At 46.2% G+C, this 24,439-nt stretch overlaps 1 protein-coding gene across 9 annotated transcripts in view; it reads right to left on the bottom strand.

The window, feature by feature from the left end:
* Window positions 1-333: 333 nt before the first annotated feature.
* L1CAM (L1 cell adhesion molecule) overlaps window positions 334-24,439 on the bottom strand; it is a 103,073-nt gene continuing 78,967 nt past the window's right edge. For 2 of the 9 annotated variants that reach the window (XM_079958656.1, XM_079958651.1), the window contains 8 exons: window positions 23,229-23,351; window positions 22,771-22,953; window positions 18,718-18,840; window positions 16,482-16,649; window positions 12,741-12,872; window positions 10,852-10,924; window positions 8,194-8,205; window positions 334-2,522 (listed from right to left, as the gene is read on the bottom strand). In XM_079958656.1, the coding sequence (XP_079814782.1) occupies window positions 2,294-2,522; window positions 8,194-8,205; window positions 10,852-10,924; window positions 12,741-12,872; window positions 16,482-16,649; window positions 18,718-18,840; window positions 22,771-22,953; window positions 23,229-23,351 (1,043 nt within the window). In that variant the 3' untranslated portion in view covers window positions 334-2,293. The remainder of the gene's footprint in view (window positions 2,523-8,193; window positions 8,206-10,851; window positions 10,925-12,740; window positions 12,873-16,481; window positions 16,650-18,717; window positions 18,841-22,770; window positions 22,954-23,228; window positions 23,352-24,439) is intronic. The other 7 variants (XM_079958652.1, XM_079958658.1, XM_079958654.1 and 4 more) reach the window with 7 other exon arrangements.

The raw sequence follows: 24,439 nt of genomic DNA on the forward strand, positions 1-24,439 counted from the left end.
ATGCCTCCAATTCCCCATCCCTGGTCTACACTGGCTGGCAGCAGCTCCCAGATTCTCGGGGGAAAGTCCTTCCCCATCACCTGCTCCCAGGCCCCTTTTTAATTGGCAATGCCAGAGGGTGAACCTGGGATCTTAGGCATGAAAGGCATGTGGCCCACCACTCAGCTATGGCCCCTCCCACAGCACGATGCCACCTCAGTTCTGGGCAACTGTCACTGAGAGAGGTGAAGAGTGTGCTTCGGACTGGCAAGAGGAAAACCGGTTTGGCTTTAGGGACCCCAAGAGAACACGCCTGCCGTGAGCCACGTTTCCCCATCATCACTCCAAGCAAGCTCCAATTCCAGCATTTATTTACCATTTTATAATTCTGTTTATATATACATATATATATATATATTAAAAAAGCCATTGAGAGAGAAAGGTAGATAGCAACAGACCTGACAAAAGAGAAGGATACACAGGGCAGGGAGGCTTGGAGCTGGGCGGGGGAAGGAATCACAGAGTAGGAGGAAGGGGACTTTTCAAATGTTTTTTCCTTTTTTGTTTTTTAAATTCCAAGCCACCTAAATAGACCAACTAGAAGACTTCAAAACACCAGTCCTAAGATACCTAAAACAAACTCGAGCACAAGGGTTTGAAATATTTACAGACCAGGGAAAAGATGGGGTTTATTTTGCGTAGGGTTGCTCAAAACATCAGAGTACTTTTGTTATTATTTTTTATTATTATTTTAAAAAACGTTTTATGCAAAAAAGCAAGGGTTTGCTTCATCCCCAACAAGCAAGAGGGAAAAAAATTACATCAGACAGAGGCTGGAGATGGGGGTGGGGGTTGATTCGGTGAAGAGGCCACTTTCAAAGGACAGAACGTGTCGCAAGGCAGCTGCGTGAGATGCATTCAAGAAGCACAGAGGTTCTTGGGGTTTTTTCTTTCCTCTATTGTTTGTGGGGAGGCTGGGAGTGGGGGACAGAGAAAGAGGAGGGGGGTGTCTGTGAAATGGTAAGATATTTGGCCCAGTGGAAGAAACCATGGGTTTTGGTCATCAGAAAAAAGAGGGACATGAATTAATGTGGCACCCAAAGAGGAAGAAAAAGGAACAAGAGAGATGCACGCACACACACACACCCTAAGTGGGAAATTCAGCACCAGAAGGGGACTAAGTTCTGGCAATGGGTTTCAAACTTTGTTCCCAGGGGTGTAAGCTGGGGCCTCTTGGAAACTAATATGGGGATTCCTCAGTGAGTCATGGCAGCTAAGTTTCTCCTGAAGAACCCCTTGTTTATGACCACCAATCTTCCACTGCGATGCTTAGTGTGGACCCTGGACCATGTCCCAGAATGCTTGGCAACGCAGACCTCCACGGCAGATGTGCAAGAATGCCTCAGCAGACCAGCCTCGAGACAGAAAGTTTGAAAGCCACTGGTCAAAGGGAACTGCCCCCTGAACAAGGCATGGGTTGGGAAATCAAGCAAGCAAGGAGGGAAGGACTGACAGATCTATGCAGTGGGGTTTGGGGGTGCAGCTGGGGCACACCTCCCCTTGCTAGGTGCAAATTTAGGAAACTTCAGTTGGCTTAATCCATGAAAAGAAGGGGGTGCATAGCAGAATCAAGAGACCCACAGCTTTTGAACTTTCCAGCCCACTGATACTCATTCCTTTCCCACAGCCATCTTTTCAGCTATCCCACAAGCCTTCCTTCCTTCCTTCCACAGGGGCAGGCAGAAGATCCCCATGGACTCCCGGCCCCTATTATTCCACCAGCTGTTCTGTTTGCTTCCCATGTCTTGGGGGGCGGAGTGGAGATGGGACTTTGCAGTACCAGTTAGCACCTGCTTCCTAAACACCTATGAAGAACGAACATTTCTGAGGCTTGGGAAGGGGGTCATCCGTTCTTTTGGCAATTTTGAACCTTTGAGCCCCACTAAGCCCCTCTGAGCTTGTCACTGCCTGGCCCTCCCCACCACAAACACACACACACACACCCAATTTGGCTGAAGGATAACTGGGTTTTGGGAGAGGGGTGCAGAAAAGAGAGATATGACTTTGCTCAGGGCTGGTGAATAATTATGGGAATCCACTGATTTTCTAACCCTCCCTGATGGGGTGGGGGGGTCAGCTAGTAAACAAAGGGGTGAATTCCCCCAATTACCACTTCTGCTTGAGCAATTATTATTTCTTTGTTTCTTTCCCTTGGTGAGGAGGGGGTTATCCCTGTGTCCTCAACCCAATAATCCACAGGGAAATCCTCTTCCCCCGGGGTTGGGGGGTATCCTTTGGGAAAGTGCCCCCTCTTTTATTCCAGGGCAGTGACCACATTGGTGGGGCTCGTAGCCCCTGAGCTGTCGTTTCCCCCTCCTTCTTTGCCCTTTTGACCGCTGTACTGGCCGATGAAGGAGCCGTCCTCATTGAACTGGACATCCACGCTGCCCCCATAGTCAGCCAAGCTGTCGTCGCTTCCCAGGGCCTTAATTTCTCCGTTCAGGGAGGGCTGGCTGCTTGTGAAGGGTTTCTCCTCATTATCACTGCAGGGAGGAAAGGAGAGGGATGAGAAAGGGCAAGAGCAGCAACTGGTGTGCTCTACATTCTGCTAGGCAAGGCAGGCCTCAAAGGGAAGCATACAAATCATGGGTGCAGGAACCTGTGGCCCTCGAGGTGCCATTGAACTCCAACTCCCATCATCCCCGACCATTTCTTACGTTGGCTGGGGCTGATGGGAGTTGGAGTCCCAACACCTGAAGGGCCACAGGTTCCCCACTCCACTATAAGGCAGCATGCAAAACTGCAAGACTTGAATATTTGGGGGTGGGGAGAAGTGAAGTGCATGCCAGAGGACCAGTCCACACATTACAAATATGGCTTGACACACTGTGGGAACGGCTGTGAGAGAAACTGCATCTGCAGCGTGCTTGTAGCCCTGCCCCCATCATTCAGCCCAGACACTGAGGTCCAGCTCCAAGGTTCCCTCATTGCAAGAAGGGAAGTTACAGGGAACCTTTCTTAGAAGTGGTGTCCTCCCTGTGGAACGCCCTCCAAGGGAATAAACAACTACCTGACTTTTAGAAGACATCCAAAGGCAGCCCTGTTTAGGGAAGTTTTTAATGTTTGATGTTTTCTGTGGTTTTATAATGTGTTGGAAGCCACCCAGAGTGGCTGGGCAACCCAGACAGATGGGCGGGGTATAACAACAACAACAACAACAACAACAACAACAACAACAACAACGAGGAGGAGGAGGAGGAGGAGGAATAAGTCATCTTAGGGCTTGTCCACACTTAACCTTTCCTCTGGAGAGTTCCCCACAAAAACCCGCTCTTTACCACTGAATTGGAGCATTGCTCTTCGTTGTGCTTCAACTTTAAAGAGTGGGTTTTCACGGGGAAAGCTCTGGGGCAAAAGATGGAGCTTTAAAGCATGGGAAGAGCAGGGCAAAAGGTAAGCATGGAGAAGCCCTCAGGCAACAGGTTTGGGCTGTCATTTAAGTGCAGCAGAGTGGAAGACAGACAGACAGACCTGTCCCCTGGGGCTTAAGTCACTGAGAAGTAGTCCTGTTTGTTTCGATGGGTCTTGTGCAAGAGAAGCTCTTGGTGGATGGTGCCCCATCTCAGTGGGTAGAAGGAGAATGCACTTTTGATTATGCACTTCAGGCACTAACATGCTCAGCCACAGTAATCCACAGGATCACTCTCTGGCTCTGTACACACTATACCCTTCCCCCAAAGAATCCTGGGAATTATAGCTCTGCAAAGGGTAAACTACAGTTCCCAGTATTCTTCAGGGAAAGCAATGTGTTTTAAATGTGAAGTGTGTACAAAGCCCTCACAAACATGTCCCTCAGAGCCTCTTTGGAATGTGTGAAGTGCCATAAGGTGGATGAGAATGCCCAAAATAAAGGACTATTTAAAGCACCAGAGCTCAGTGAGGTAAGGTGGGGAGGGAGTTAGTTTCACACACACCCTGCTTTGTATGCAAACAGGCAAACATGTGCTTAAGATGCCTGTAAGTGTCTAGGTTGGCCCTTACAAATGTCATCATAAAAGTCCTGTGCTCCTAAGAGCATCGAATGCTGGTTGTGAGCTTGCAACAAAGGAAAGTGCAAAAGAAAATGCAAATTGGGAAGCCCAAGGTAGAGTGCTCTCCTGTGGGACAGGGAGAGGACCTGCTGAAGTCTGTGCTTCCAGGATTACACCCTTGAGGATCGCTGCACGTAAGAGAAAGTGAATGTTTGAAACTGGCCCAAAGGGACACATTTTAACATTTGAAGAGGAGACTGTGGGCAGGCGGTCAACATATGCCTGAGAGATGCAATTGGCTTAGGATCTCAGGGATATGTTTGCAGACATCATCATCATCATCATCATTTATTAGTTATACCCCGCCCATCTGGCTGGGTTTCCCCAGCCACTCTGGGCAGCTTCCAACAGGAGATTAAAAATACATTAAAACACCAGTCATCAAAAAACTTCCCTAAACATGCACAATCTCTCCCCTGCCTCCCCCCCCCCCATGTCCCACATCTTCAGGTAGATCAACACCACACACCTAAAATACATCCAATGTACATTTAGAGCAAACACCTTCCACCAAAGAATTCTGGGAGCTGCAGTTTAGGGGAAGTCATGAGCTTTAAATGTATGGTGTGGGTCTGTCTTTCCTCTTATTGTGAGAAGTGATCCCAATTTGCAATACAAAGCATGGCGAGAGAGAGACAGATACAGACAGACAGACAGACAGACAGACAGTGTCGGCAATAAACACACCAAAAAGGGGCAGGCCAAGGATATGCCCCAAAGGGCAATGTGTAAGCGTGCAAAGATAAAACAGGAAACACTTTTCAGGAATGCATGCATGACTAAAACCCAAGCAGAGGAGTGGATGTGGAAAGTGGCAGGAGCAAAAATGCACATAAAGGACATGTAAGAAGTTTGTTTTATGGCTGTGAAACATGGGCTGTAAGTGAGCCAGAGATGGCAATGTTAAGACTCCTGCTCCGTGATTGAAGTCATGGGATTGTTGTCTTTCACATGACGGTGTATGTTTTGACTCCACAGAGTGGGAAGTGACGGAGACAGGATGTTTGTGTTACTGTGTTCTGCGAAGTGGGACTATTGTCCTTTGTTTTTTCTCTTTGCTGTCTGATGAGAAACAGGAAGGAGCTAAGTCAAAATGCTGCGAGTGTATTATATGTAAATAAAGTAGATTAGCCAAAATGCCGAGCTACTGAGTTCTGTTACACAAGCTGCGAAAACTCTGTGGATCCATAAGTGTGCTGATGTCTGTTGGCATCAGTCGCTGTGATGTTTGGGTAGAAGAAAGCTTTTGAAGCTCCCAAACGATTGACCAGGAGGGAGAGAACATGCCAGTAGGACAGCTCCTGAGAGGCATGACTGGGAAGAAAGTGTGGGTGTGTAATGGAGATAAGGCTATGTGTGCTTTAATAATGCAGCAAGGAACCCCAAACGTCATATCAGGAAATGCCAGATCCTGCAACCTGTATGCATCATGCAAACTAAGCAAATCTGCATCTATTTCCTTAGCTCATATTATTTATTCTGACTTTGTTTGCTGTAGGAAGGGGCAATGAGCACCATGGATCACTGAAGGCCTCACTTTCTGGTCTCATTAAATCCTGTCAATACTCCTTTGGGGTTTGACAATTTCACTAAATGGCTGCTCTATCTTCACAACCATAAGGCCCAGAAACAAGCTCCCCAACCCCATTTAAATAGAAGCTGAGATTCTCAAGACACTATGTAGCTAGTACCAAGTTCTGCAGTTTTTCTGAACTTGTACAGAATTGCAGATTGCTGCCCAGAGAGGGAAATCAGGTTCAAAGGGAAGTCCAATTGTACTACAGGGGTGACATCTGTTAGAAAGAAGCAGGCGTACTCAGTCAAGTGAACCCTAGAGGGGCTGAGCAAAGCCCTGGCTATAGAAGTGTGCAAACATGCCCATGAACTAATGAGGCAGGGACCAAAGTGAATCTCTGTTGTCATCAGTTCTGACAAAGCTACGAAGGCCCATGCCCACCGCAAAGAGGAAAGCATGCAGGCTGCAGCACTAGGAAAAAGCATCTATTCAGTATCTCTCAAAGGGAGGAAGCAGGGAACCCCAGGGCGCCTTCTGCAAGGCTTAGATGGCAGGTAGCTGAGACGATGCTGCTTTGGTGCTCCAGGAAAGCAGATCAGGACAAAAGTGCAAGGGCTGGAGGGCAAGGGCGAGATCGTTACCTAATTCTAAGCATTGATGAACTTCAAGGAAGGAAGACAATAAGAGAGAAAGAGGTCAAATCATGCACAATTAGCTCTTGGGTCACTTTTATCCTGATGGCATTATATATACGCACACACTTCCTCTCTCCCCTGTACAACTGTGTCAGTTCCTGTTCATTAAAACCAAGTTTTGCCATTGGTTTCAATAAGAGATGGACTGCATTTGTCCACAGGTAACTGTTTCCTTTAGGACACTGGTCTTCAACTTGTGGGTCGCAACTGGAGCACTACCACCATGCAAATATATGGTAAAAGATTAAAAAATGGGTCTCCAAAATTCATGTTTTGGTTACAAGTGGGTTCTGAGTATGAAAAGACTGAAGGTTCTTGCTTTTGGACACAGTGGTACCTCCAGATACGAATGGGATCTGTTCCGGAGCCCTCTTTGCATCTAGAAGTAAACGTCAGTAGCGATGGCACGTCTGTGCGCGCGTTGCTTTTCGCCGCTTCTGTGACGTCATTTTGAGCATCTGCACATGCACAAGTGGCGAAACCCGGAAGTAACGCGCTCCGTTACTTCCGGGTTGCCAAGGAGCGCAACTCGAAGCGTATTCAACCCGAGGTATGACTGTATAGCTAAATTCTATGATCCACTTTTTCCATGTGCACAGTATCTGGAATCCCAACATTGTTCAAAAATTATTTTAAAGAAAAGGGCTTTGGAAGAAGGGACTGCCAAACACTCTAAAATCAATTCTCCAAATTCATAAAAACACCATCAGTAAAATAATAATTAAAGCAAAGCACCCTTTGTAAAATGGGAGTTCAAAGTTGCATTGTTTATAATTAGCTAAATATGGGTAACAAATTGTCCAAACTTTGCCTTTTACAACAAGCTTTAAATTGTACTTCTAACGGGACCTCTTGGAATGCTTGGTTTTATTCATTCATACAGTTTCTCTTATGAGCAGTTTTGTAGTACTGAGGCAGCAGTAGCAAAAGTCAAAATTAACAAATGCAATGAAGAATGTTTTTATACAATCTGAGATGTTAATGTTGAATTGTGTGAACGTTGCACTGCTCCAGTAGCACACACCTGCTCTTTCCTAAATATATACCGGTAATTAGGAGAGCTGTATCTTTAGTAGTTTCACTGACTGCCCATTGCAGTTCATTATGGAAGAGTACTGCACGCTTCAACTGATTGACTGAATTTATTTATAAGCTGTGCCCAAAGAGGCTAACAATAAATATTCACTTATTGTCAAAACAGAAAACATTGGAGGGTGGGGGAGTTTTGAGACGGGCATATGGGCTCGTTGAACATCTGCTGCATTTCCTATGTTCAAGGCTCTAGGAACTTCAGTGGCTTGTTAGCTGAAAAGGATTATTGGCTGAATTTGGAAAATGTTGAATTGCTGCTTGGCAACAAAGAAAAAAAATGAATGAAAAATGTGCAGCTGAAAATATATGGGATTTTGTGCTCCACCCCCGCACATGTGGTCATCAGTTTTGATGATTACTGAATAGTGATTTTATATTCTTGAGTGTTTTCTTTTTTTGGTGATCAAAACCCTATCTGTCTGTCTAAAAACAATCGGAATTCCAGACATTTATCGCATAATCTGCATATATATATCCTCAGGGTGGAAAGATCAGGCATGTAGCATTTCAGGGGAGATCTACCAAGAAATTAAAAGCCATTTTCATAAGCTAACATTAATAAGACTGCCTGTTAGTCTGGAACTCATCACTGGAATGCTAATACAAGGCAGACAGTAGAAGAGAACAGCATTTAAAATGTAATCTGTCTTGACACCTATTTTTCATTTGGATTTGCAAAAGATAAGGAAAGCACAAAGCTATTTAAGGGTCATTTGTGGATAAAGACAGTGAAAAAGGGAGGCAGGAAGCAAGGGGGTGAGTGTCCTTGTCCAGCCCCACCTTCCTCAGGCAATATGCAGTCCCCGGATATCCCTCTTACCTCTCCAGGGACCTCCATTAATGAAGCAAGAGATGGGGGAGAAAAGAGAGAAAACCAGCGTCATATTTCGAGAGTTTCCTGCAGGGGACTAAGGGCAGAAATGCATATACTAAGGCTGTGTTGTACTGTGTAATTTGGGTCTATGGACTGCAATAAAGTGTAAATATACTAAGGGCTTATCCACACTTCCTCTTGTTCCGTTGTCACCCCACCCCACCCCACCCCAAGGGGAAACTGCTCTTCAGAGCTCAATTGAAGCAAATGGCAATCTGCTTTTCCATAGATTGCTCTTCGTTCCAATTAAGAACTAAAGTTGAGGTGGATTTAGGGCAGCACGGCCAGTTCCTCAGCACTGAGTGCTGAACTCGGGGGAGGGGGGGAAGACCACAGGGTGTTGCAACTATGGCATAGAGCATGCGCAGAACGGAAGGTGAAGGTGGGGGGGGGTGCTAAATTTTGGGCTTGCACAGGGTGCTGCGGAAAGTTGAAAGCCCAAAGTCCTCCCCTGGCTAAAGAGCAGGTTTTCCCTGGGAAAAGTGGGGCAAGGGGATAACTGCTCAGATCTGTGCCCACAAAGTGTGGGTCAAGGGGAAACTGCTTGGACCCACGCTTTCTAGGCATGGGATAAGCGGAAGTGTGGGCAAGCCCTAAGAGGAGTGAGAGCATGCTAAACATCAGGAATCCTATTTATGAACCCTCACTTCTGCTGACCTCTCACTCCCTAACTTACCCAGGGACTCCCTTCTTCAGTCATGCCTTTCAAGAAGCCTCACCAACCTTTTATTGCATCCTTCCCCAACCTAGTGCCCTCCAGATGCTGTTGAGCCCCCATCATCTCTGATTATTGGCTGAGGATGATGATGGTTACAGTCCAACAACCTCTGGGGACACAAGGCTGGGAAAGGCTGCTCAACTGATTCCTCCGTTGACCTCCCCCTCCCTCTCCTCACTGCTCCCTGTCAGTCCTTGACTGCTTCCCTATCTTGTCTATTGTAGATTACCAACCCTATGCAGAAACAGCACAACTTTGTCAGTCTGTAAAAACCCCCAGCATCCCACTAACGCTATATCAATGGAAATACTTGGTGTAGTAACTCAGGTGCCAACTCACAAGATCTCCTGGCTGCCCTGATGTGTAGCACTATCAGAATCTCAATCTCACACTTACTAAACTGGATTATTGCAGCAACCATCATTTGGCAGATGATGGTGTTTTGTACAAGACTCTGCAGAAGATCACTCATCGGCCACCACCGTCACCCTTACTCTCTCCTCCTGCTTGGTCACTCCCTGAACCTACCACCAAGGAAGAGGGACTCATACTCAAGACTGGGTGTCCAAATAAAAATCCCAGCAATTGATTTACATGAAGGTAATCCAAATCCTCTGCCAAGATAAGTGGGATTTCTACAACCTGCATACATTATGCAAATTTGCATGACATCTTACTTAGTTTATTTTTCTTTTGATAGTCATGGAGAGGGAGAAGGAGCTATTCAGGGCACTGAAGTGAGGCACAACCCACAGAAGTATATACCATATTTTTCGCCCTATAAGATGCACCTAGTTTTCAGAGGAGGAAAACAAGAAACAAGAAAGCAATGCAAAGCCTCTTGAGCGAAGAGGCAGGAGCGCTCCCGCTGTGCTCAAGAGGCTTTGCGTGGCTATCCCCGAAGCCGGAAGAGCAAGAGGGATCAGTGCGCACCGATCCCTCTCGCTGTTCTGGCTTCTGGGATAGCTGCGCACCCTGCATTCGCTCCGTAAGAAGCACACACATTTCCCCTTACTTTTTAGGAGGGAAAAAGTGTGTCTTATAGAGCGAAAAATACGGTGTTTGCAACAATAAGGGCTAGAAACTTGCTTCCTTTAAAAAAAGGAAAAAAGAAAGCTTGAGATTCTTAAGGAAGCTGAGTTCTGTGGCCAATATCACATTCTACTGCTTTTCCACATCTCTGCAAAACTACACAGCTAATATCTCATAAGGTTTGGTCACTGGGATTCCAAGCACAGGCTGGATTGGTCATCGTGTGGTGGTGTAGACTAGGTGCGTGGCAGCATCAGAAGCAGGCTCACTTCAGTAAATATCTTGAAGTGTTGAGAATGGGCAATACCTATCCAAACACCCAGGCTTGTTTACATCTCAGATGGGAGGATAAAGGAAGAGCATAAGAAGAGGAGCCCTCCTGGATCAGGCCAAGGGGGACCATCTAGTTCAACCAGATGCCCACGGGAAACCTGCAAGCAGGCCATGGGAGCAACATCTCTCCCTCCTCTCCTGCAGTTTCCAGCAACTGGCATTCAGAAGCATCACTGCCTCCAACAGCGAAGGCACAACACAACCATCAGGACTGGTGGCCATGGATGGCCTTATCCTGCATAAATTTGTTCCGTCTTTAATGCCATCACTGCTCTTGGATGCAAAATAAACCCCAGAGTCTGTTTCTCTGGCCACAAGCAAGTGCAGCCCATTAAACCCCACACTTTCCCAAGCACGGGCATCCAGGCACATGAGGCCACTTAAGTTCCTGGGGTTCAGACCTATAGAAACCACATGGATAAACCTTGTGGTCATGGAGAGTGGCTGCCTTGGCCCTGCATGTCTTTACCACCCCACCCTCCCTCCTGAGCCCAGGGCATCTCCACTCCCCTGCCTTGTACCTGTACTCCCCAAAGGTCTCGTCCTTCATAGGCCTGGCCTCGGAATCCACCTGAGTATCTTCTTTGTCTTTCACTAGAGAAGAAGAGAAAACATGTCAAGTGAGGTGAAAGCCTTGATGGGCAGGGGACCAACCAACCAACCAGAGCAGAGCAGAGGTTTGGAATTAGGGTCTGGGGTGGGTGAGGTTAGTGCAGAAGGTGGCCAAGCAGGCAGGGAGATGTTATTAAGAAAGAGGAGAGGAGCAGCCCTGCCTCTCATTCTGAAAGACTATGCCTCTCCTCTGCCTCACTGAGGTGTTGGGATGGGAACTATGGGAAAACTGCAGGTTGGGGGGGGAACCTGTGACAGACGGTTGTTAGAGAGCTGCCCCACAGCTCTTGGGGCTGAGTGGTTATCTGAATGAGGGTTTAGCTATGTGGGCTGGAGATGGAAAACATGCCTGCCCCCCCCCACCAGAGCATTGAGATGTGCACTATGGAAATATTATTGTCCAGGGGTCTCTATAAATTCATTTCTTTTGTCCCACAGTCATTTCAAGGCAAATAAGCTTTGAAGCATTATGAAAGCTGCCAAAGCTCTTGGATCAGAGATGAGTGGAAGCATCTCTGGATAACAACATGCTATTTTTAATTTTTTTTAGGGGGTGGGGAAGTTATTTGGCGCAGTTATCCAATGTAGTGCTCTTACAAATGTTCCACCGGCCCAAGCATTTCAGTTTGCCAGATGAAAGCATCTCCCCTCTCCCTCCCCCAAGCACTGTTCTCAGGGTTCTCCGAACCACGCCCCCATGCTCTCTGGGAGGGGGAATCCCATTGCACTAGCAGGAATCGTTGTGTTGGCTCCTGCCAGAGTAACTGTTTAGTTTCCCCCCGCCTGGGGCTTCCAAAGCCCAAGGGGAGGCGAGAGAACCCACTTCAGGCAGAGGGCCAGAGGAAACCATGGGCAGAGCAACAATGAAAAATTTACCTTTCTACAGCAGTGCCTAGTTTGTGCACACACTCACACACCCCTCTCTAGCCTCCATCCAGGCATGTAAGTGGCATTATGAGACTTCAAGAGCACAGTCCGGCCAGAGCACACAAGGAGAGAGTGCAAAGCAGGGTCAGTGAGGGGTGCAAGAGGGTGGCTGGGGAGAATTCCAAGGGGCAGGTAGAGAAGCCCGGAGAGCTGCATTCGGCCCCTGAGCCTATGGCCCCCCCACACCTGCTCAGGGGACAGCAAAGTAGTAATAAGAGCATATGAACAACACAAAGGTAACACCAGCTTTCAAAAGCCTCAACTGTTTTGGCTTCTCTGCAAGGAGCCCTGGGAGCTGCAGATAGGAGAGCATGCTGAGAAGCTGGAAGAGGCATTCTCACAAAGTGCAATTCCCAGGCTACCTTAGGGAAGCAGTTACCATGAAAACAGCTTATGCCGGTAACACATCCGTGTCCTAACCTAAAATCTGTCTCTCCAGTACGTAATGCAAAGATGGGGAACCTCTGGCTTTCAAGATGTTACTGGTCTGCAACACCCGCAATCTCTGACCATTGGCAACGCTGGCTGGGGCCGATGGAGTCCAGCAACATCTGGAGGGTGTTATGTTTTCTCTCCCTGTTTTGGACTTACCCAGCCCAGTGGGTCAAATAGGGGACTTGATCGCATGAGTTCAACTCCTAGCTCAACTATGGACTTCACTCCGTGAACTCCATCAACTCCCCCATCTCTCAAGCTCAGCATCCTTGTCTGTAAAATGGGAACGATAACAACCTACCTCACAGGAGTGTTGTGAGGACGAACGCCACCAGGCACACTAAAAGTGCTATGTAACTGAAAAGTGATAATAGCCTGGGGGGTGGCCCACGGGGGTCTGCTGCGAGGTGCTAGGGTGGGGCTGGGGGCACCTCACCCGAGTACTTGCCGCCCTTGCTGCGCTTGATGAAGCAGAGAAGCACCAGAACCAGGATAAGGAGAACGATGGCGCTGACAAAGCCGATGAACCAACCTTCCGCAGCAAAGCTCTTCTGGAAATCCTCAGGAACTGCAAAGAGCACAGAGAGGAAATTAATGTTAAAACTTTTGAAGCAGGTGAACTCTGAAGTGCTTTCGCCTGTTGCACAGCTTAGCAGAGTATAGCAGAGTACTGCAGCATTTCTTAGGCAACACTTGAGATTACCCAGGCAGGAAGACGATCAGGAACAAAGACTGACGACTACTAGTAACTTGATTCTTGTAGTTTATTATACACAGCAGTAAACATACAAGTCTATCTACAAGTTACTATTTTACAACACAAAGTGCTGGGCTGGGGCCCACCTGTTATATTCAATGCTTGGATGCTTTGCCCATCTCTAAATTCTGACTCCTGAGAGACGTTCCTCCCAAAAACATCTGACTGGAATGTGGAATTTCCCTGTGATGGTGGAAATCCACCAAGTAAGTATGTCAAAATCAGGCTGCAGAGAGAACAACTTACTGTTATCTTGGCAGGGCCACACTAACTCCTAGAGAACACCTAGGTTCTTACCATATACCCCTGCACAACCTGGGTTCAAATAGCACCTGCATATATATATATATACACACATACACCAGCTGATTGTGTGTATGTGTGTGTGTGTGTGTGTGTGTGTGTTTTGAGATCGGGGGATTAGACCCATCTTCATGCAGCAGCGCATAGGAAAGTACATTCCGTTCATACATGGAGCAGGTCATTCTAGGAAACGCCACCCATATTATGCTGGTTCTTAAATGGAGGAGCTTGTCTTATTAAACACACACAAACACATCCCCTCTACATCCAAAAATGTACAAAATCTGCTCCACGCGTCTGGGGTTAAGGGTTCATTGGCTCCTGCTGGAATACTTCCTCAGAAATGCTGGAGCCATTTGCACCTATCAGTGGGCTGGGTCACTAGTTTCTCTCCAAAGAGAAACATTACTTTTCTGCAATGTTCTCAGCAGTATCATGAGTGGACCAGCTGGTTGGAAGGGCTCTCCGCCCATGTATGGCAGCTAGGGGCATTTACTCACGAATTCAGGAAAGAGCAGCATGGTTAGAACAGCAGCCTGGAGTCCTCCCTAACCAAGCGCCATCTCTATAGGAGCAGAAGGGCCTTTGCAGCCCCATATTGAGAAAAATCAGCTGGCTGCTAATGGCTCAAGAGGCTGCCTGCAACCCTCCACATACAGGCAATTAAAAGATACGCAGGAAGCTGCCTTTTATGGAGTAAGGGGATTAGTCCATTCAGTGCTGTCTACACCAGGGTTGGGGAACTTGTAGACCTTGGCTGGAGCCCACTCCAGTGACTGTTGGGCATGGTGGGTGGGGCTGATGTGACCTGGAGTTCAACAACATAGAGTCATAGAATCCTTGCCACTACTCTAAAGCTGACTGACTAGCTCTGCAGAGGGGTCTTTATCCAGACCCCTCTGGACTTACGAGGAATTGAAACTAGAACCCTCCATGTGCGAAGTGCGTGTCTACCATTGAGCTACAGCCATTTCCTGCATCCATGGGTCTACTCAGACACCCCAAACATGGGGTGCTTACATATTAGCTAACAGCTTGAGAGAACAGAATGGTTTTCATGAACACACATACCAAGATGTTTAAGCAAGCACCAGACAAATGCATCTGTGCTATCCCATTCCCACAGCTTGGGGAAAAGGCAGCGGAAAGCAAGCAATATAATAACAAATAATGAAGATTTCTCTTATAAAATCTCCTACTCCCCCTCCAAAAAGCTCTCCTGATCTAAGTCAGTACAAATCTAAATATAGCCATTGCTCTCAGAAGTAGGATTGTCTTCCTAAAATTCACTCTCCTGCCATATAAACCAGCCGCCTCTTGTCCCTTTGTCTACATGGCAAGAGGGAACAATGACTCTCTTATCTTCTTTGCTGTGGCTTTAAAAATATTTCAAGACAGCAATCAAATCTCCACCTTCCCCATCTTTTCCCAAGCCTAGAGACACAACCAGCTCCTTTCAGCATCACTTCCCAAGTCTCCACGAGTATGAATCTGACATTTTTGTCAGATCACAGAAGGCCCTTCCTCCACTTAAAAGATGTCACATTTAATAGTGACAACCATAAATAATACATTACAACGCCTAATAAAAAGCCTGAGAAACCAGGAGGGAGGCAATGCTCAAAAGATAAATGCAAGAGGGCAATACAATCAAAGTCTTTGAAAATATAATTGATAGATTGTGAAGCACTAGCTGTGAATTGACTCCACACACACACACACACACACACGCTCCTGTAACATCATCTTCAGGAACAGTTTAATGAAGACTGGAGAAGAGCCCTTCAGTTTGAAAGTAACAGGTCTGATCCTAATATGGTTTTTTCTCCATTAAAAAATAGCCAGTGGAGGAAGACCCTTCGCTTTCAAAAGGCAGGCTAAAGTTGCTCTCTCCTCCAAGGCAGCTACTTCATAGAATCATAGAACTGTAAAGTTGAAAGGGACCGTGAAACCCCCTGCAAACTGAAGCATCCCTGACAGATGGCCACCCACCTTCTGCTTAAAAACCTCCAATGAGCAGGGCTGGCCCACCCATGAGGCAAGGTGGCCACCGGGGGGGGGGGGGCAGAATCTGCAGGGCAGCAGACCCAGCCTCCATGGAACGCATTGCTCACTGCTGCAGCAGCAGCAATATCTGCAGCAATGCTCCTTGAAGGCCAGATTTGCCTCCTCCTCAGTAGCTCCCCACCATGCTGCCTCTGCAGTGGCCTCTCAGAAAACAGCTGGCAAGGCTGGTCTTCTCCTCCCACCCCTAGGGAGGAAATGGATGGGGCCACCCTCCGAGATCTTCTGAGTTCTGCGCCCACCTGGCATGATTCAGAGCAGGCCCCTTCCCGTGACAGCCTTCGACTCTCACTTCACCCATCAAGGAGGGTTCCTGGTGACTCAAGGGGCACAGGATCCCTCACTCTGCCTTAATCCATCTTTTTCTATTATTCTACTGTTCTAATAATGGTGGCAAGAAATTGGAAGAATGAAATCTTACCAACGATTAGCAAATCCTTATGATAGAATACCTGCAACTAGCAAAATTAACTGGAAAAATTAGAGGAATGTCAAACCAGAAGGTATTTAGGGAATGGAAAGTATTTAAAGAATACTTAAAAATGAACTGTACTAACGATAAGATACTTGCAGAAATACAGTGATATTAGTAACCAAGAATTACTTGAAATACAATAGTGAATTATATGTCTATATACAAAACAAAGTAATATGAATCTGTCCAAAGAATACAGATAATATAAGTAGTATAATGAGAATTATTGGAAGTTATATATTTTAATTTGTCATGTAAGTGTAATATATTGTATTTGTTTATGTTTGTTTTTCTATCTTTTCTTATTTCATTGTTTTTATTCATTTGTATTGTTTTCTGTATTTTATGTTATGTCATGTATGTTATGTATCTCATGTATATTTGTCTATATGAAAATTAATAAAGATTTTCTTTAAAAAAAAAATTTTTTTAAATCCATCTTTTTCTTTGTAGTAACCAAGCTGCAATAAATCTCTTTGTTATCCTTCCTCACCTTTTGGTCTTGTTATTGCTCACTGATCCAGCAAAAGAACCACTCTCCTTAGCAATGCAACCCCTTGGTCCAAAATACCACTTACCTACACCACTAGTTTCAACCTCTGTCTCCCAGATGGTCTGATCCTCCCCAGTGCGGTGCGCTTTCACAAGCCGGACCCGATACTGCTTGCCTGGCTGCAAGTCTGGGATGCTGAAGGATCCCTGGCTGGAGCTGGCATCCCCTACGGTTCGCCACGATTCTTTATCTGCTTAGAAAACAGGGAGAGACAGGGGGAAACCAGACTGTGCATTCAGTCCCCTTGGCAGCCACACCCTCTCACCTGAATCTGGGTTAGAAGAAGTCAGCGCGAGCAAACCTGACCTTTTCAGCCTTTCATTTTTCCAAGCTTAAGTTCAGTTCTCCATGTTTACACATACCGGTAATTGTTTGTTTTATTTTTTAAAATTCTTGTAAGATTCACCAGTGTGAACATTTTATAAGCAATATTGCTGAATATACACATTTTTTGCAAAGCATGTTTTCCCTAATATTAACACTTTCCCTAATGGAATGCATTTTTGTATGTTATTTTCACTAATATATGCATTGCATGCACCTCGATAATAAGCCTCTTATAATAAACCTCTTATACACATTACTTCCTGCCAACCTAGCAGTTCGAAAGCACATCAAAGTGCAAGTAGATAAATAGGTACCGCTCTGGCGGGAAGGTAAACAGTGTTTCCGTGCACTGCTCTGGTTCACCAGAAGTGGCTTAGTCATGCTGGCCACATGACCCGGAAGCTGTACGCCGGCTCCCTCGCCCAGTAAAACGATATGAGCACCGCAACCCCAGAATTGTTCAGGACTGAACCTAACAGTCAGGGATCCCTGCACCTTTACACATTACTTGGCTGGAGTACTTCCTTGCAATTTTCAGTGAATGTGAATTTCAAAGGGTGGTTGTGTTTTGGCTTGTGCAGTGTTTTGGGGACAGGGTGAATTCAGTAGACTTTCCTTTAAATACAAACTTAATTGTACTTCTCCCCCATCTCTAGCTAGAACAGGCATGGGCAAACTCAGCCCTCCAGATGTTTTGGGACTACAACTCCCATCATCCCTAGCTGACAGGACCAGTGGTCAGGGATGATGGGAGTTGTAGTCCCAAAACATCTGGAGGGCTGAGTTTGCCTATGCCTGAGCTACAAACTGGCCTGCTGATGCTGCCCAGCAGACACTAAGAGCACAGGCTGATTTGTATACTGCCTTTCCTCTCCTTAAAAAAATGTATATAACTATGTTATTTCAGAATTTAAGGACCAACCTCCACTCTCCAAGTTGTTGACTAAGAAACTGTCAGTATTGTTACTAAATGCCATCAATATTGTTCTCTTCTCAGATGCTCAGACAAGCTCATGACATCTGCTGCTAGCTTTGGAGGATTTTTGTGAGAAGAATTTGTTCATGCCAAGAGCAAAATTATTGGGAAATATCCATCATCACACTAGCAGAAGAGGAATGGAGGATAGTCTTCTGCTCCATCCCATCCCTGCCTGCAGAAAGGGCATTGTGTGTCAGAGCAGCAATTAATTAGCTCCCACTCACCCAAGCAGATTTGTCTTCAAAATCCTCCTTTGCAAATATTGCTGTTTATCAATACTCGGTAATGCGAATATTTCACTTCACTGTATAAATGTCTAACATTTATGCCATTTGCCTAACTTGATGAAGAAGGATGAATAGTATGTCCAAAATCTATTCACTAAACTATTCACCTTTTAGAGGTTGAACACTGAATTCTAATCATAAAGAATGCCGAGATGGGAAGATCTGTGCTGTACCTGTGGTCCTCCAGATGTTGTTGTCTACAAACACCCTTCGTCCCCAACCCACTGGCCAAGCTGCCTGGAGCTCATGGGAGTTGGAGTCCAAAAACATATGGAAGGTCACCAAGGTTCTCCAGCCCTGCCCTATGCTCTTTTTGTTTCAATAGCAAAGAGAATCCCCATTTTCCAAGTGTCCATGCCTGCCACTTTTTCCAGCTTCTAGCAACACAGTCCATTTTCTGTTGGCAGGGGAGATTAAAACCAGTGCACACTGCTAAATGTGCAGGATATTTATGGACTTGGTTGACCGATGGAGTCATCTGGTGGCTATGAGAAAGCCTCTATCCTTCCTTCTCAATTACCACACCTGTAAAACTACAGTAAGTAGCATCTCAGTTTCTCTGGTGGCACGAAGACCATGAGAGAAGGGAAAGTTGCTGTGGTTTCCCCTCCCACCCACCACCCACCTCCGTATCCAAAGGGCCACAACCCACCTTTGCTTGCTCTTACCAGTCTTGCTCATAAGATGGACTTTGATTTCCACATCTCGCTGGTTGGGTCGTGGGGTCCAGACGATGGTGGTGTAGTTCTTCCCTGTTTCACCCAAACTGATATTCATAAAGCTCAGGTTCACTGGGCATGGAGGCAGAAAGAAAAACAAGGTTGCAGAGGAATTTATTAACATTTCAATGCCTTCCTTAAGAAGACAACAGAAAGTAATGCCTGATTCACTCCATGGAGCAGGGACGAGGAATCTATGGCTCTCTAGACATTGTTGGATGGCAGCTCCCAACACCCCAGACGATTAGCCTTACTGGCTGGGGACCAGTGGGAGTTGAAGCCCAAGGGCATCTGTAGGGCCACAGGGCCCCTCCCCCAGCCTTGCTATAGAGCCCTCCAGAGAGAAAAACAACATAATCAAGGCAGAAAAAGCATCTGGAAGTGATACCCTATGATCCCATGCATGGATTGATCTTCTCTGCCCATCATCCTGAAATTCTGCATAAAAAAAACCACAGATAAATCTGGAACATGGCATAGATTTTTCTTTTCTGAGAATCATTGATTCTGAAGGGAGTGGGGAAGGTAACCAAGATAAAGTGTTGCTTTCCTTTCTTTCTGCTACCAAGAGTGATAGATATGTCTGGCTGTGGAAGTCTGAAACTGGGGCTCCTCCAAGAAGTGAGGTGGAGCCTTTTAAGCTCACATGGTAGAAAGGGGACCTGCCACCCTCACTGGAGCAAGCTGTGAGTCAGATGTGGAGAATGTGGCAGACTGTTGCTTTTGCAGCAAGCACTCACTTGGTTGTGAGCAGGTTGCGGCACAAGTGATGGCACCAGTAGCCTCTGTTGGCATCGCTGGCTCTCTAAACCACCACCCAGAACCCATGTTGCAATGCAGCCACATGAAATGAAAGCAGCACTTCTTCCTGCACCTCCAAAAGCACCGTTTAGCAAGGGCCCTCTCCCCTTAGGCAATCCCACTCCATGGTAGACAGCTTGCCACCCAGCAGAGAACTTGCTGCATGAGTCACCACTGCTTGCTCTCGTGTTCCAAGCACTCCAGCCCCAATGATGACAAGCAATCAGAAATTTAGTTCTCTATTGGCAAAGCACTTGATTGCATCAGTTTCTAAGGTGCAACAAATATACACACTACTCCTGCTACTTAGCTAGCTAGGAAGCTACTTCTTCAGAATTATACTCTAATTTGCAGCAACAATGCAACCACACCCCATTCAGCTCACCTAAACCCCCTCATCTGATATAGTGAGTACAAGCAAGTGGCAACCTATAAGTGGTGGCGGCTCCAGCTGCTCCTGTCGCTTTAAGCCCCTCCTTGTCCTCCACACCTGGAGACAGTGTGGGAGAGGATGGAGATGCTAATGGGCCTGACTCTCTCTGGGACTGTCTCTTCGGCCTCTGCCTTGCTACAACTCTGCCCCTGCCTCCTTCTCCCAGACTCTTCCCTCTTCCTCTTCCTCTACCCCCACCCCCAGCTCCTGTCAGGCAGCTGTCAGTGACTCCCAGCCAGTTGCCAGAAACATGCAAAGACAAGGGAATGTTTCTTACCATCCTCTTTTTATTCAGTACTTACAGAGAGAGGCTACAGAACCCAGCCTCTGGATAATGGTGTTGTCCCTAGTGAATCTCCATCCCTCATCTCTCCCAGCTCCCCATTCATCACTTCTATGGATGCTGCTCCATGCCCTCTGCTTTTGAGCCCTTTGCTCTCCTACTTTCAAGGTTCGCTGGGTTCTGGGAGGCTTCCTCCTTCTCCTCCTCTCCCATTATTTCCCAACTTTTCCCTCGTCTGCCTCTGAGCTGCGACCTCCCTCAAACTCCTGTTGTAAATCTAAGCTGTCTTCCTCTCCCTCCTCCCTGGAAGGGTCAGGCTGGGGAGGCGGTCTCCACCATTCCTCCTCTGCCCAGTCCCTGACAGATCCTGCCTCACGAGTGGCACAGAACCCCATAAGTCACTGGCTCCTTCCCCTGGATCATCCTCCTACCCCATGGCTCTTCTGCCCACCCCGCAGATGCCTGCCCATTCCTAACATCTTGGAACCATTGCTCTTCCTTTGGAATCCACAGATCTCTGGATCCAAACAATTTTGCCCAGTCTTCTGTCTTGCTCCCTGTCTCCCCTCTCTTACTGACCACTGCTACTAAGCCAGTGGTAAATTCTGAACTGCAGGAACTTGTCATGACAACCCCCATAACTGAACCACCAAGGTGAGTCCAAAATGCACATTGCTGTGCTGATGCATTACACACACACACACACACACACACACACACACACACACCCCGCACAAGAACAGCACCAGATAGCACAATACCCCCTTTTTAGAATGAACTGACCATCATAGAATTACTGAGCTGGCCTCATTCTCTGACTTCCTCTAGACTAATAGTACAAACAATAGTTCAACTTGAAAGCTTTGTCATCACCTCATTCACATGAATTGTCTGTCAAAGAAAGGTCTGCCAATTGTGGAGAAAGGCAGAGGCAATCTTCACACAACAGGAGAAGATCTCCTAGTTCCCCAGACAAGAAATCAAGAAAGAAAGCCTGGTCTTGAAGTATCACCTGACCAATTATGTTCTATTGGTGCAAGAAGGCTTCCTTGGTTGGCATGGAGGGTTCCTGCAGTTTGAGGGGGTGGGCATGCAGAGTGAGTCTTTGTCTGACATCCCTCAGGACACCAGTTCAAGACCCAGGGTGGACTCAAGTCTTAATACTTGTTGTTGATCATAGAGGCAGCCTTGTTGCAAAGCAATGGATCATGGATGCCATGAAACATATCATTCTGACTAGCAGAGTGCAAACCTGCTAGAAAATTCTCCATTGGAATGCTGAAGCAATGGAAGAATATTTCCTATATTCATCAGTGAGAAAGCAATGTTACACCTTGGATCTTCTGCCTCAAGTACTCAGCTTATTCACACATGAACGAGGCTCAGGCTTGCATGTTTACCCCCATGCGGCCCCTTTATTTAGTTACTTCTTTCATGGGGTCAAACCATAGTTTACCACTATGTCAGAAACAGGAAACTATGGCTTGCACTTCCCCTTCCAAATTGAAATTGCAAATCAGCTTCAAATCATGGTTTATCATGCACAAACCAAAGCATGTTGGTTAGGATGAAATGACAAAGCACTCTGTTGTTGAAGAGGGAGAAACTAACTGATACAGGGCACATGAAGGGATGAGAGAGCATGCAGGACTTGTTCACATAGTGCTTTATCACTTGATGTCACTTCTGAAACAAGCCATAATTATCTATTGGCCTTTGATCCTGCAAGTCCCTGATCTACATGTTGAGATCAACACAGGAATCACTCTCTTTGCATGTGGCGTATGGACATCAGGTATGCCTACTGGGGACACCAGAGTCCCCCACAAAAGCCTTTGTCTGGGAACCTTCGTCTAAAAGCTGTGCCAGGGACTTTGAACCTCATTACCAACAACATAAAAGAAGGTCAGTGAGAAACCTTGAGTACATTTAGTAAAACCTGGAGGGCCAAAGGTTCCCCATCTCTGACCCAGAACATACAGCTGTATCCTATAATCTCTGAGTGTGAATACAATTTCTATTTTAATTTCAAGAGTATTTTTTTTTTTATAAAAAAGGAGCACACACACTATTACTAATCCAGCAAACAAATACATCAAGGATTATTCAAAAGTCCTCCTCACAACCTGTTCTTATTTTTTTCAAAGGCACCTACTTTAACTTACAAAAAACAAAACCGGCAAACTATGGGTGGCCATGGGAGCAGTGCCCAAGGGCCAGGCTATGGCAGGGGGGTAGGGGTGGCCTTGTTCCAGTTTTGTGCTCCTTGTCCTAAGCAGGGAGTTTGTGCAACCTCCACAGGAAACATCTTCTCTTTTTCTCCCTGGGTTTGACAGGGATGTGTGGCCCTCTGGATGCTCTTGAACTCCAACTCCCATCAGCACCAGAAAACATAGCCAGTGATCCGGGATGACAGGAGTTGTTCAACAATATCTGGAGGGCCACAAGTTCTCCCTGGAGGGCGTATCCATAAGGCTTCACTTACCTGACTCGCGCATTGCATGCTCTTCCAGAACAAATGGCTCCCCTGGCCCCACACTGGTTTCTGCCCATAAGTACAACTTGTAGGGAGTATGGGGGGCAAGGTCAGTGAGATTAAAGTCATTGTGTTCAGCACTGATGCTGTAGGAGGTGGATTCCAGCGCTGTCTGGTTGGCTGTCTGGTTGGCTAGGCGCAAGAAGGCAGAGAGGGTTGGAGCATTAACAATTAGGGTTGTCACTATTAGTTGTCACTACTGGCAGTATTACAAGTAACAGTAGCAACAGTATGCTTAGAAACACCATCTATACCCCCACATCCAAAGTACAGTATGCTTTATTTTTTACTAAGAATAGTTTTGGGCTGTTTTTCTGGACAAATGCCCAACCAAATGCCTCTCAAGTCCCCTAGTATTCCACAGACCAACCTGGCAAGCGGCCAGACAAACCCTTCCATGGACTCACCTTGCTGGAAGGCCAACTTGTATCTCAGCAATTTCCCATTGGGGAATTTGGGGGGTGTCCACTCCAGTTTCAGTGCCGTATCGGAGATGCAGTCCAAGTGGAAGGATGCTGGGGGACTGGGCACTGTGTGTGGAGGCAGAGAGAGAAAAGGAGAGTGAAGATAGTGAGAGGAAGCATTTGGGAAGAAGTGGGCCACATGTGGTGAAAAGAAACACTCCCATTCCAGAAGTTTCTTGGGGCTAAAAAGCTGAAAGTGAGCAGGCCAGGCTCCAAGCGCACCAAGAGACCAGACTGCTACCCCTGGATGTGGGAAGGCCAGGTTCATATCCCAGCTCAGGCTCAAAGTTCACTGGATTACCTTGAACAAGTTATTATATCTCAGCACAACCTTTTCCAGAGGATTAACAAGCTCCATCTTAGTTAAACAATGAGATAATGTTTCAGCTTCCTTTCTAAAGTATCATTAGATTATCTCATACACAATTACATAAACATGGTCTATCAACAACATGCTCGTGCAGACGCAATAAGGAAACTGCTTCCTTGAAACGTATGTTTATACACTGTTCAGTTTTGGAAAAGTTTTGGGAGGGAAAGTATTAGGATGAATAAATAACATTGTGGGGAAAGAATTAAAAATTTCAGAAGATAACATCATCTTAAACTATAGTTTTGACAATCAGTCAATAAATGGATTTTCTGTGCCCTTGAATCTGCAAATACATTGGAAGGACCAACATCCAGCCCTCTTCAGTCAGTGGATAGATGAGATGACAACTTGCAACTCATGAACCGATTGCTTTGAGACGAAGATTATTGCATGGGGAAATTTAATAATATTTGGAAAGTATTTGTCAAAACCATAGTGACACATGAATACAGTAACTTAAGGGAAACAATTAGTCTATGCAACTACACATATACAATATAGTTCTGTAACCTTAATTATATTTTATGGTTATTTTATTATTGCAGTTTTCCTCAGTTTTTAAAAATGTTGCAATGTATCCTTCTTTTTCCCTATAAACAACAACAACCTACTACAGAGGACTGTCATAGGATAAAATGAGGTTACCCAACGTTACGCTGAGGTTTGCTGGAATTTTTGTTGTTGTTATTACTGTTATAATTTCTGTATGCTTTGGTACTTGCATCTAACAAAACAAGGACACAGAATGGGGTGGGAGGGCTCAGCCCCTAGAGGTAAGAGG

Source organism: Podarcis cretensis (genome assembly GCF_951804945.1).
Source record: "Podarcis cretensis genome assembly, chromosome: 17".
NCBI lineage: Eukaryota > Metazoa > Chordata > Lepidosauria > Squamata > Lacertidae > Podarcis > Podarcis cretensis.